This window comes from Podarcis vaucheri (genome assembly GCF_965113315.1).
Source record: "Podarcis vaucheri genome assembly, chromosome: 6".
NCBI classification, from domain to species: Eukaryota; Metazoa; Chordata; class Lepidosauria; order Squamata; family Lacertidae; genus Podarcis; species Podarcis vaucheri.
The window spans coordinates 11,273,140-11,286,054 of NC_138764.1; the positions used below are offsets into that span (position 1 = coordinate 11,273,140).

Here is a 12,915-nt window from a genome sequence, read left to right on the forward strand (position 1 = left end):
TGCTGAAATCATTATTTGAGAGACTTTTTAAAAAAGATCCATAGTGAGCTTTTCTTCTCTCTCACAATGGTGGTGAAGTAGTCACCTATGCAGCCGGTACCCGATTCAGATGCTAGTCATTTGACACTGACATGCAAAAATAGTTTCATCCACTGACTGGTCAAATATTGGTCACATTAATATAAATTTAAAGCAAATTTATAACAAAATTGTTTAGCTCCACAGTGAAGTACTCAGGAAACATTTTTCCATCCACAGAGAGAATATAAGCTCACTAATTATCACTTTGGAATATTATTTTATCCTATCTGTAAGTGTTCAGATGTATGATAAAAAGAGCACAATTTCCCCAAGAAGTACTTCTCCAGCTCAGAAAGAATGCAAAACAGGCTTCTGCACATGCACTGTTAGTGCCCCTCTAAATTTAATCTATTTCATTTAAGTCCTGGGCATTAATCACAGTTCAGACAGGGCTCTTTAAAATCCCCCAAAAGCTGTTTTTCAAGGCTCCAGGTAGTGCAGATTTTTATAAGGCTCCGTGGGGTAGTGACCTGCAGGGCATAACTCAGGGAAATCCTGAGCCTTTTGAGAATGTGAGCTGCACAATCCTTGAGTTTGTTACCGTACACATTTTTTAAATTGGAAAATGATGAGGGGAGCAAAAAATAAAAATGCATTCCCAAGAGTCATTCAGTAATTAACACAAAAATGGTAACATCCGCTAAAGAAAATTATCTAAAGGACTGGGCTGGGGGAAAGTACATAGAAATCATGAGGTATTTCCACTTACCATTTCTGCTTTCCTTCAAAGTCGAAAAACCCAGGTTTGGGAGTGTTGCAGCTACCACATTTGACCTAAAGATAGAAGGGGGAACAGTGCTGGCATAAGTGCTAAAGAAATGATTATGTATTTTTGTTTGTCTTTATGGACTTGCTAACAAAATAATGTGACTTTAGCTTTTAATTTTTTCTAAGAACATATAAATTGTTTTCCCAGGTTCGCCAAATGCAGAAACACAACAGAAATAAATTCGTAAGTTCAAGGTTCTGCAGAGTGAGAGGTGCATTTATATAACCCAGGCCTGATGATATTCTGCAAGAAGTGGTGAAGATGGAGAAATACTCAGGGCTGGAACATACAATTCTGCAAAGCACACAAAAAAGCACAAAATGTGGCAATAGCCACAGTTCTGCTCTTTTCTTTCTTTTTAATAAAATTTCTAGTTCTGCTGTAAATACGCTTGAAACTAGGTAAACAATGCATGTTATCTCAAAAGCAGCTCACTAACATTTTCAGTGGTTTAGGGGGAAAGTTCCTGGCCCCTCCCCATCACTAGTAGACTTTAAAACAAAAAATAAAAATAAAGGCTACGTTTTACACCAGTGTGAGAATGCTCTGCAAATTACCAGCGTCCTGGGTTGAGGGAAGTATGGTGTGAGAAGAGGCCACAGACATCCTGAGAACTGTGGCCTCTTCTAGACCATCTCTCAACCTTTGAAACTTTAGCGGCCATGCCAATTTGCACTGTGTTACGGAAAAATCTGGGTGCGGGGCTACTCTGCCACCCAGCTCGTCGGACTAGGTCCGCGGGCCCCTGCGGAAGAAAATGAGCTCAGCCGGACAGGAGCAAACTGCAGAAGATCCAAGTTTATTGTGCAACAGGTTCCAGGCGAGATTGAACGGCGAGAAAGGGGTGACATGAACTTTTGAAATTTCCCTCCATGTCCCAGAATACAGTGCAAAATACATCCCAGTTACATCATGAATACATTAAAAAGAGGTTGGGTTACACAGATTACATCACGAATACATTAGGAAGAGGTTGGGTTACACCGGATTAACATATGGAGGAGGGAGGGGGGAATATGCAGAGCTGGAGATATGCGCAGATAAGCACATCCTGAGAAGACAATGGTCCACGTATGCATAGTCTGTCACCTGGCATCGCCCGGAGGAAGGGCTTGGCAGAGCGATTTGACCGGATTAGGGTCTTGACACCTTGCTTGAGGGATTATGGAGGACAGGGGAGGTGTCATGGGGTCCTAGAGAAATTGAGCAAATTGGCACGTTGATTTTCTATGAAATTTATAGATTTTAGTCCCTTTTGACATTGACAATTGGAAATAAATGGATATATTGTGGCGAAGGAGGTGAAGAAGACATGCCCCCCCTTCCGTATCAACTGTCACCTGTTAGTAAAATAAAATATATATTTTAATAAAGCACACACAGCCCTTCCTATAGAGTAGATTTATCAACAATAAAAAATTACCTATTAGAACAAGCGCCTATCATTCCAGGAAAGGAATTCCTTGCTAGGTAACAGCCAACAAAGTGTTCATGTGTTCATTCAAGCAACCATGTCTACCAGCATCACATCCGTCTAGAACTCTTACAGGTAAGCTAGGGATTGCAAAACCCCAACAAGCCACATCTTCATTATCTTAACTCTTAGGAAAAAACATTTTAGAAATCAGCTGAGCAACTCTTGTCAGGTCTGTTCACACAGTCAGACTCTGAAATGACCTCCAGTAAGTGGAAAAGTTAAGTAGGTGTTTATGCTATTTATCTTGAACTGCTTAAGTAAGCAGTGTCTTAACAAAGTGCTCAGCTGTTACTGTCATCTTTTTATAGGGGCTGTTCTCTCTTAAATCACAGTTTGTAGAGAAAAGAAACAGACGTGAGGAAAAACACAAATGCAGCACTAGGGACAGTGGACTGACCTGAGTCAGCACCTTTTATTCAATGGAGGTACTAGTCTCTGCTAAAGCAACATTTTATCAGTCTTTTATGCAGATTATATGATTAAATTGAGAGAAAGAATGTTGAAGAGTAAAGACTTGCCTTAAATCAGTAACGATAGAAATCTAAAGCTATCAAGGCTTCTTCTTGTATTAGTTGATTATGCAAACACTGATTCCTGGAGTCCCCAAGCGGTGCCCACAAACACCCTCCTTGCACCTGTTGTAGCCCCCTGCCCCTCCTCAATTTTATAATTTTAAGAACATTTTTCAGGGTTTATTTTAACCTTTAGCTGCCTTGAAAGTGAAGTGCAGGCATTCGGTCATTCATCCTTCCCCCAGAATGCAGTCTCACTGAGCCCAGAGGTAGTCTTCAGAGGAAAGAAGAGGGTGCAGCTGGAACTCTAAAGGTAAATGGACCCCTGACCATTAAGTCCAGTCGTGACAGACTCTGGGGTTGCGGCGCTCATCTCGCTTTATTGGCCGAGGGAGCCGGCCTACAGCTTCTGGGTCATGTGGCCAGCATGACTAAGCCGCTTTTGGCAAATCAGAGCAGCGCACGGAAATGCCGTTTACCTTCCCGCCAGAGCGGTACCTATTTATCTACTTGCACTTGACGTGCTTTCGAACTGCTAGGTTGGCAGGAGCAGGGACCGAGCAACGGGAGCTCACCCCGTCATGGGGATTCAAACCGCCGGCCTTCTGATCGGCAAGTCCTAGGCTCTGTGGTTTAATCCACAGCGCCACCCGTGTCCAGCTGGAACTCTACCTTCTCTTTAAAAACAAAACAAAAGCAAAGCAGGCCCTGCTGCTGCCTAAGTTAGGAGGCATGGGGAAAGACAGGGGGTGTTTTGCTTTGGGGAGTGCAGGTGCATTATTCCCTGTTTTTCTGCATTTCTAAAATGAAGATGCTCTGTTTGGGGCTGGGGTCCCCGCCTTTTGGGGTTGCTTGGGGGATTTTGCTCATTTCATTGAATGCACTCATATACACATGTTGAATGTGGTTGTGCAGATTTCCTCAAATCAAAACAGATTCTATAAGCCCAGGATACAAACTCTAGAAGCCCATTTGTTGTTATTATAGTACCACCATGTTATGTACTTGAATTAAGGTTTTTTTTAACAGCGCAACAGCAGTTTGCATTGCCGTGCCAAATATGAGAAAGGTTCTTCCGAAATGCGGCCAGTGGGCAGTTGCCATCATACTGTAATAGGCAGCTAGTAATGGCATATAATTCAGGTGTCTGCACTGAGGCTGATGTACTTTACATTTATGGAGCATATATGCCCATACTTCACCAGACAATGATTGTTGTATCCCATAAAGTCAATGAGGCAGTCAAACACTGCTTGCAGACTACTGACCAGAATTAGCCTTTCAGAACCTCTCACCAGCCCATTTCCAAACAAAACTCAAAATGCATGTTTTGAAGCCCTTGATATCTTGAAACAGTATCTGCAGCCCAACCTGCGTGAACCTGCTCAAATGCTGAGATCATCCTCAAGATCGCCCCAATTCTGGAGGCTTGATGGGTAGTGATCAACAGCTTTTCCATTTGTGGTACTTGTCTTATGGAATGCTGTTCCCAGGAAGGCTCACCTGACACCTACTCATGTCCTTCTGGTATCAGGTGAAAAACTCTATTCAAGTCTGTTTAATCAGTTGACTCTGGTTTTTAGTGACTACAGGCATTTGTTCCAATTTACTGAAATGTTGTCTGTTTTAATTTAACTCTTTTATTCTTCTTCCTGTGTGTCTAGTTTATAAGCTGCCCTGAAAATGGAAATATTGAAGAGCACAGTATAATTTTTTTACTTTTCGCCCAGGTTTGATTCTTTGCTAAATACTGAGTTATTTGCTTTTCTCCCGTCAAACCAGCACTGTCAACCTTCCATACAATATAGACACAGTCATTCTGACAAAAAAACAAATGTTAAGCGTATCCTACAAATCTGAGGCAGGACAACACAATTTAATGGGAAGGGAGTGACTACCACATTAGCAAGTTATTCATGCCACTTACCAAGGCTAGAAAAGTCCTGTGGACCTCAGATGTGCAGTGCTATCCTAAGGTTTGCTCAGCAATAAGCCTCATTGTGTTTGATGGGGCTTACTTCCTAACAAGTGTGCTTGGACCTCCAACCTCAGAGGCAGGAAATGAGGAATTTAATTTTTTTCATACTTACACAAGGGGGTCATATCATTGCAGGAGTGCTTTACACAATAAAATGAACAAGGGCTCTGAGACGTATTTTGATTTTATCAAATAATCAATAAAAATTAATTTTTTTAATATATCAGATGACATTGTAACATAAGACGGTACAATTTTAACCATTCTCATGAATGTGTGAGTTATTTCAGGCTTAAAGAGACCTTAAACCTGTACAAAAATAAATAAATAAAAATTATTTGAAAATTACCTCAAAATCAATTTATTTTATAACTTCAAAAAACACCCTCCTTATTTTTAAAACATAACAAGTACATGGTTAGCCCATTCTACAAGAAAAGTATGAAATATGTTAGTTGTGGTTTGCGTGCTATGGGTTATCAAACCAGGAATAAAATGACCAAAATTCACTTTGAATGGTCAGTGACCCTTTTCTGTGGCTCTTAAGACCATTTTTATACCTTATTTTGAAATAAGCCCAATCGGTTGAAAAATAAGTGAAACAGGAGGTTTTTTCTACGCTGACGCAGAAATTCCATTAGCCTAAATTGCACGAAAATCAAAATTTTCAAAAAATTCTCCTGCGCCCAATTTTGGACCAAAAAAAATCTTAATCTTTTGAGCTTATCTCATAGGTATCTACACACATTTTTTTTGGGGGGGGGAGAAAATCTGAATCGTGACAGCACATGGCACCAGGTGATTTGGCGTGGAATGACCCATGAATCACACCTAAGGACTTAAAATTCTGCCTATAGCCACAAGGAACAATGTATAAAATAGTAAGAGACAGTCTAACAAAGCTGACATGTACTCGAGAGCACTTCATGCATTTCCAGGCTTCACTGCTTCCCATCACAGTTGGGCTGGCTTCGGACATTTATTTTCAATGTTTTTCCCCCCTTCCCCACATCTCCACACTGTGCAAAGAGGCAAAAATCTAAAATAGGGTATCACACCATTTACCAACAGGCTTTGGGTTTATTGTGCCTGGAAAGCACAGTCCATTGCTGCGTATGAACAGATTTCTTCATTCAGAGCCACACTGTTTTGTAGAAATACTGTATTTTCAGGCAAAACTGCTAACTTTCGTACCAGATAAAATGTGATACTTTTGTAAAGGTGGTTCGAGTTACTCGTGCGTAAACTGTCCCCGTTAGGGGTTTAATTGCCTTGGTTAAACCGTCCTGACTGCACAGCCCATCTCAGCGTGGCTGCCTTAGTCGCTAGCAGAATCTGTCTGTGGGCGTTTCTTAAACCTTTTCCAGCATAAAAGCTGTCTGACTCCCAGTCGTCTCCGCCTCTCACTGCGCGGGAGTCTTCTGCGCAGGGAGGGCGTGGGTAGTGGAGGACCAGGGCTCTCCTCACTGACGTCCAGAGAAGAATCCCGGAGCTCTACCTCCGCTTCCCCCATCTGCCCCCCTTGATCCCTGGTGTTACGCCGATTTCCTTCCTCCTCTACCAAGCTGCGTCTCCCCCTGGTGCTGGTTCCTTCCCCTGCAGAATCTGGGAGCCTCTCCTTCGCCTCTCGCTCTGATGTCAGTTCCCTGACAACTTTCTTCAAAGAGAGCACTTTTTTGCTGCATAGATTGTAATCACACAAATGCTGTGGACACCAGTGTATTCTCACAGTCAGTGCAGTGTAATAATCATAATGATGATGATGATTTATTTATCTGACTGGGTTGCTCCAGCCACTCTGGGCAGCTTCCAACAAATTATAAAACCACAGCAAAGCATCAAACATTAAAAGCTTCCCTACACAGGAATGCCTTCAGATGTTTTCTAAAATTCAGAGAGTTGTTTATTTCGTGACATCTGGCAGCAGGGCGTTCCACACGACTCCTGAGAAGGCCCTTTGCCTGGTTCCCTGTAACCTCACTGCTCACAGTGAAGGAACTGCCAGAAGTATCTCCCCGTGATACTCTCACCATGGAGAAGGGGAAGCACAGCTGGGGCAAAGCCCTGGCTGAATACTCAGATAGATGGTCCTACCTCCTCACAAACACTTACTATGCACTCAGCAGTTCAAGAACAGTGCGCTCCAGTTCCTGCCTATCACTTGCTACTCTGTCTGTCACTTTGTTCTCCAGAGGCCTCTCTTCCACAGGTACAGGTTTTATCCCACAGCTTATTCATTGCAGGCTAAGAGGGAGACTCTCCTCATGACCAGCAGAAATGCCTAGGATGCGCCTGGCTGTCCCTCTGGGTTAGGGGTCTGCAACTTTTAAGACAAAAAGAGCCACTTGGACCCGTTTCCGAAGAAAAAAAAACTGGGAGCCGCAAAACCATTGCGACATTTAAAACAAATATAACATTGCATATATTGTTTCTTACCTTAATGTCTGATCTGACAGCGGGCGGGAAGGTGACATCGGGACGGTGCGTGACTAATGCACGCACCGCCCCCATGCGACATCACAGCCAGTACAGCGCCCGCCACAGTGGGGAGTGTCGGGGCGCACAATGCGCCTCCTCCCCTCGCTAGTATCCACCCCGGAGCCGCGGCAAAGGTGTAAAAGAGCCACATGTGGCTCCGGAGCCGCGGGTTGCAGACCCCTGCTCTGGGTTAACAACCTACTTGCTCCATGCAGGTTTCTGTACTCTTGCAAGCTCCATCAGAGTTATGCAAGCGGAGGTGTTCCTGACCTGGAGCTGGTCCCACATGGAAACCTACATGCTACCTTGTTATCAGTCACTGTCCAAGTTCCAACGGCCATGCTAGGGTAACCTAACACTGCACTTGTGCCTTCTTAGGATCTCCTCCATGCCAGACACTAATCAATGAAAGGTGCTGACAGCATTACAGTGGTACCTCGGGTTACATACACTTCAGGTTACATACGCTTCAGGTTACAGACTCCGCTAACCCAGAAATAGTACCTCCGGTTAAGAACTTTGCTTCAGGGTGAGAACAGAAATCATGCTCTGGCAGTGCGGCAGCAGCAGGAGGCCCCATTAGCTAAAGTAGTGCTTCAGGTTAAGAACAGTTTCAGGTTAAGTACGGACCTCCAGAACGAATTAAGTAGTTAACCTGAGGTACCACTGAACATGATTTGTTGCTGGGAACCGATATATAGCAATCCCTTCCCCAAATATATTCTGCCCAATACAATCAGCTAGCCATAGTATTGCGAGGACGCAAGCAGAAAACTTCATGGGCTCAAGGGCACACTGCCCCTTCCTCTGCTCACTCAGGTACCCTGTACTGTAAGGAAGCAGGCCTCTCCGGGTACCCAAGTGGGATGGGTGCCTTGGTAAAGGCATATAAGGCAAAAATGGGGAGTACGATAAGGAGGAGGATAGGCAATGAGGCCTCCTGGGTTACTACTGGACAGGGCCCAGCCTATCAGACAAAATAGCAGTGGAGAATGGATTAGTCATATAGGTTATCAGCAAAAGGGTTGGGCTAGCCCAGCCTTCCCCAGCTCAGTACCTTCAGATGTTTTGGACTATAACTCCCAGCAATGGTCAATGGTTGGGGTGATGGAGTTGTGATCCAAAACATCTGGAGGGTACCAGATTGGGGAAGGCTAGATTAGCCCACATATGGGCCAAACTATGTGAGAGCTGGACCATAAAGAAGGCTGATCGCCGAAAAATTGATGCTTTTGAATTATGGTGCTGGAGGAGACTCTTGAGAGTCCCGTGGACTGCAAGAAGATCAAACCTATCCATTCTGAAGGAAATCATCCCTTGGTGCTCACTGGAAAGACAGATCCTGAAGCTGAGGCTCCAATACTTTGGCCACCTCATGAGAAGAGAAGACTCCCTGGAAAAGACCCTGTTGCTGGGAAAGATGGAGGGCACAAGGAGAAGGGGATGACAGAGGATGAGATGGTTGGACAGTGTTCTCGAAGCTACAAACATGAGCCTGACCAAACTGCGGGAGGCAGTGGAAGACAGGAGTGCCTGGCATGCTCTGGTCCAGGGGGTCACCAAGAGTCGGACACGACTAAACGACTAAACAACAACAACATGGCTCCCTGCAACACTCATTCTGATCGTCTCTTGTGCAAGTTAAGGGGTTATATCCTGTATTTGAACTTGGAAACTTATGCAAGTAAAATGTTCCACCAAGTTAACGGCTCGTCTCGCAGCTCCTCTGCTCTCTAATGGGGGACAGAGGAGAGAGACAGATTTCCCATAGGTGTGGATGATTCCTGTCTGGTGCTATGGCTGTGTGTAAGTAGACGTGTCTTGTGGGTTTGAATCCCAGGAGCAACTTTTTTTTTGTTACTGACATTTTTAAGTTACTTTGGCATGCAGGCCAGAAATGGATGGGGCTATATTCATGGGGCATGAATTACCACTTGTGTTTTCCGGCCCTCTGCACTATGGAGTGAGGCACTGAAGGCTGCTCTCGTTGGATGTTCTGGCCTGTTTAGGAAGAGTATTTTCTTCCTGAATGGAAGTCTGTGCACTCTCTACAGACACCTTGTCCAAGCAACTACGTGAATGATCTGTTACGTTTCTTCTTTTTCTTCCCACTTGTGTGGGTTGTGCTTAGAAGAACAGTGGTTGTGACAACATAATTTAAATGGGGATTTAAAGAGAGATGTCTGTGGACTGGCTCTGATGGAGTGGGTGTGATTAGGCATTGTCCTACATATTGCATTTGATGCAATATACTGTGTGTAAGTTCATTGTCTACCTCATCCCCTGCTGAAAATAACAGAGCAATCCTAACCAGGCAAATATACTGGTCTTTTCCCTGGATAAACTAAGCTATACTGAACTGCTTGTGGCTGGGGCAGGAGCAGCGTAAACCTCCACTTTCTGCCTTCCACAGGGTGAATTTAGTTACAATTGCATTTTTTGGTGGTGTACGTTACACCAAACTCTGCGGACAAGACCAGTGAATGAAGGGAGATGGGATGCAGCATAACTTTCTGTATCCTACCACCCTCTTGGGCCATTTTACACCAGTGTAACTTCCACCAGCAGGGCTTTTCTTTGGCCAGTAGATACAATGGGGTAAGTAACTTACATCAGCTGAAGGCCAAGTCAGCCAGGAAGTGGGAAGATACACCACATGCACACCTGGGGGCGAGGACTGACCATAAGCCTTAAAACACGTATCTGAACTGAATGCACATTCTTCCTATTTAACTCTTTCTCCCTCTTCTTCCCCTGCAACCTTCATTGGTGGGTACTTGTGTTCCTACTACCGAGAAGCTTGCAATCTTTCCTTCCTTTCTCCAGAAAGTGCTATGCACTTTAGAGTGGCTAAATAGGCTGCAGTGAGAAAAATAATAATGGGGTGGGTAGCGCAAGAACAGGCTAAGATACTTAGTCCTAAGTTTATAGTTCTAACCATGACAAACCACAGGCTAAGGCTACCCACACACCCGCCCTATGAAACTCTCAAGTAAGTCTGCAGCCTGACAGCTTGGCCACACTGGCTTCGCAAGGCCATCCTATCTAACAGGCCAACCCACGGAGATGATGGTGATGACGACGAACCTATCTTCATTTCTATACCACATTCTGTTTTTAAGCAAAAAAATAATAAAGTCTCTAAGCAGTTTACACCCTTCATTAAAACATCAAACAATCCAGAATAAAACATTATTCGCAGAACATAAAGCAACACATTCGAAGAACAGGAGAATAAGGCATTTTCAAAGATGTCTATGACGCCGTTTCGCCAGTGGCAGAAGCCAAAGTGGAACCGCCATCTACATTACGGAGGTGAGATGAATAAATGGGGGAATTCAGTTCATTTGGGTATGCAGAAAATATTTTAACAATGAATTTAAGGAAGCGCAGAAAGAGGGGGAAGGAAAGTCAAGTTTTGAAATGTTAAAACAATTATAGAATGATTGAAGTGTATAAAAATGAAAATCATAATACATACAGTGGTACTTTGCGTTAAGTACTTACCGTATTTTTTGCACCATAACACTCACTTTTTTCCTCCTAGAAAGTAAGGGGAAATGTCTGTGCGTGTTATGGAGGGAATGCCTACGGGTGGCATGCCTATGGATTTTCCTCCTCTAAAAACTACGTGCGTGTTATGGTCGGGTGCGTGTTATAGAGCGAAAAATATGGTAATTTGTTCCGGAGGTCCGTTCTTAACCTGAAACTGTTCTTAACCTGAATCACCACTTGAGATAACGGGGCCTCCCGCTGCTGCCGGAGCACGATTTCTGATCTTAACCTGAAGCACTATTTCTGGGTTAGCGGAGTGTGTTACCTGAAGCGTATGTAACCCGAGGTACCACTGTAAATAAAAATAAGAAGAAGAAGCGGAAGCTCCACACTCTGGGGCAGCGCACCTCTCCTCTGAACACACGAGAAGGGCCAAGAGCGTGAGGGGCTCTTCCTCTCCGGGTGGTGGGTTCGAGAGCCCTACACTGGGCACAAGGATTCGAGGGAGGGGGGAGGGCGGGGTTGGACTAGATGACCCCCGGGTGTCCCTGGGCGGTCCTCTGAGAGGCAGGGCGCGGGGAAGGAGGGCGAAGGAAGGCCGGGCCCGAGCGGAGCCTCACCTGCTTGTACCTGGCGTACAGGTAGAGCAGCTGCTCCCGGCTGGCCGACCCCGCCAGCGCCGGCACCCGCTGCGCCGCCCGCTCGAACTGCTCCATCGGCGGAGGCGACGACGAGCGGCTCCCGGAGTCGGAGACCGGGGACTCCCTCAGCCCCGCCGCCGCCGCCCGGCCGCCCTCACCCTCGTCCGCCGAGCTGGGGTCGTCGCCGCCGCCGCCGCCTCCCCACTCGCCCGCCGCCCCGTTGGCCGGGAAGAAGGAGGCCATGACCCGCCCGGCCGCCGCCGCCTCAGCGCCTCAGTCAGTCCATCCTCCTCCCGCCTCAGAGCCAGGCCCCGCCCACTCCCGCTCGCGCCCAACGGCCGAAGCCACGCCCAGCCGCCCCCGCGCGTGCGTCTCACGCGGACGCCCAGGTGAGGCACCCAGCCACCGCGCACGCGCGGGCCCGGAGCGCGTAGAGATACGGCGCGGCGACGGAAAGAGCTTTCGAAGAAGTCCGAATGAACCCCCGGAATGTTCCTTTCCAGCCTCAACGTTTCCTTTCCCGGGGTCACTTTACACCGCTGCGCCGGCTCCGCGCCGGGGAAGTATTATCCTCTTATTGGGAAGAGAGCGGGGAAAACTCTACCATGCTATGAGTCTATGGTTCCGCGAACTCAGTTGCGGGCTTTGAGGCCTAGACTTCCGGCGGTGACCCGATGCTCCTTCCTGTCCCCCGCGCGGAGCTGGTGCATAGAGGTAAAGTGACCCCGGAAAGGAATGTTGGTGCTGGAAAGGAACGTTCCGGGGTTCATTCATGCTTAGGGGTTTTGTGGGAGAGGGTTGTCGCTGTTATTGCTGGGAGGGTCTTATTATGATTTATGTGGAAATGGTTCGGTTTGGTTTTATAATATCTGGTGTTTTTATTTGTTGTTTATTGTTACTTTTCTTTGTCTTTGTCCATGGAAGAAATGGAGGCAGTGAGAGATTTTACTTTCTTGGGCTCCATGATCACTGCAGATGGTGACAGCAGTCACGAAATCAAAAGACGCCTGGTCCTTGGGAGAAAGGCGATGGCAAACCTAGACAGCATCTTTGAAAGCAGAGACATCACCTTGCCAACAAAGGTCCGTATAGTAAAAGCCGTGGTTTTCCCAGTAGTGATGTATGGAAGTGAGAGCTGGACCATAAAGTGTTGGCTATTTGCAGTATAGTAACACTGCAGAGAAGGGACGCGGGTGGCGCTGTGGGTAAAAGCCTCAGCGCCTAGGGCTTGCCGATCGAGAGGTTGGCGGTTTGAATCCCCGCGGCGGGGTGCGCTCCCGCTGCTCGGTCCCAGCGCCTGCCAACCTAGCAGTTCGAAAGCACCCCCGGGTGCAAGTAGATAAATAGGTACCGCTTACCAGCGGGAAGGTAAACGGCGTTCCGTGTGCTGCGCTGGCTCGCCAGATGCAGCTTTGTCACGCTGGCCACGTGACCCGGAAGTGTCTCCGGACAGCGCTGGCCCCCGGCCTATAGATGTGAGATGG

At 46.3% G+C, this 12,915-nt stretch overlaps 1 protein-coding gene across 1 annotated transcript in view; it reads right to left on the reverse strand.

The window, feature by feature from the left end:
• The window catches only part of ACBD6 (acyl-CoA binding domain containing 6), a 100,706-nt gene extending 89,017 nt beyond the window's left edge, over positions 1-11,689 (reverse strand). The window contains exons 1-2 of the mRNA XM_082229116.1: positions 11,411-11,689; positions 791-855 (exon numbers count right to left, since the gene is read on the reverse strand). Of these exons, the coding sequence (XP_082085242.1) occupies positions 791-855; positions 11,411-11,674 (329 nt within the window). The 5' untranslated portion in view covers positions 11,675-11,689. The remainder of the gene's footprint in view (positions 1-790; positions 856-11,410) is intronic.
• Between the last annotated feature and the right edge of the window lie 1,226 nt (positions 11,690-12,915).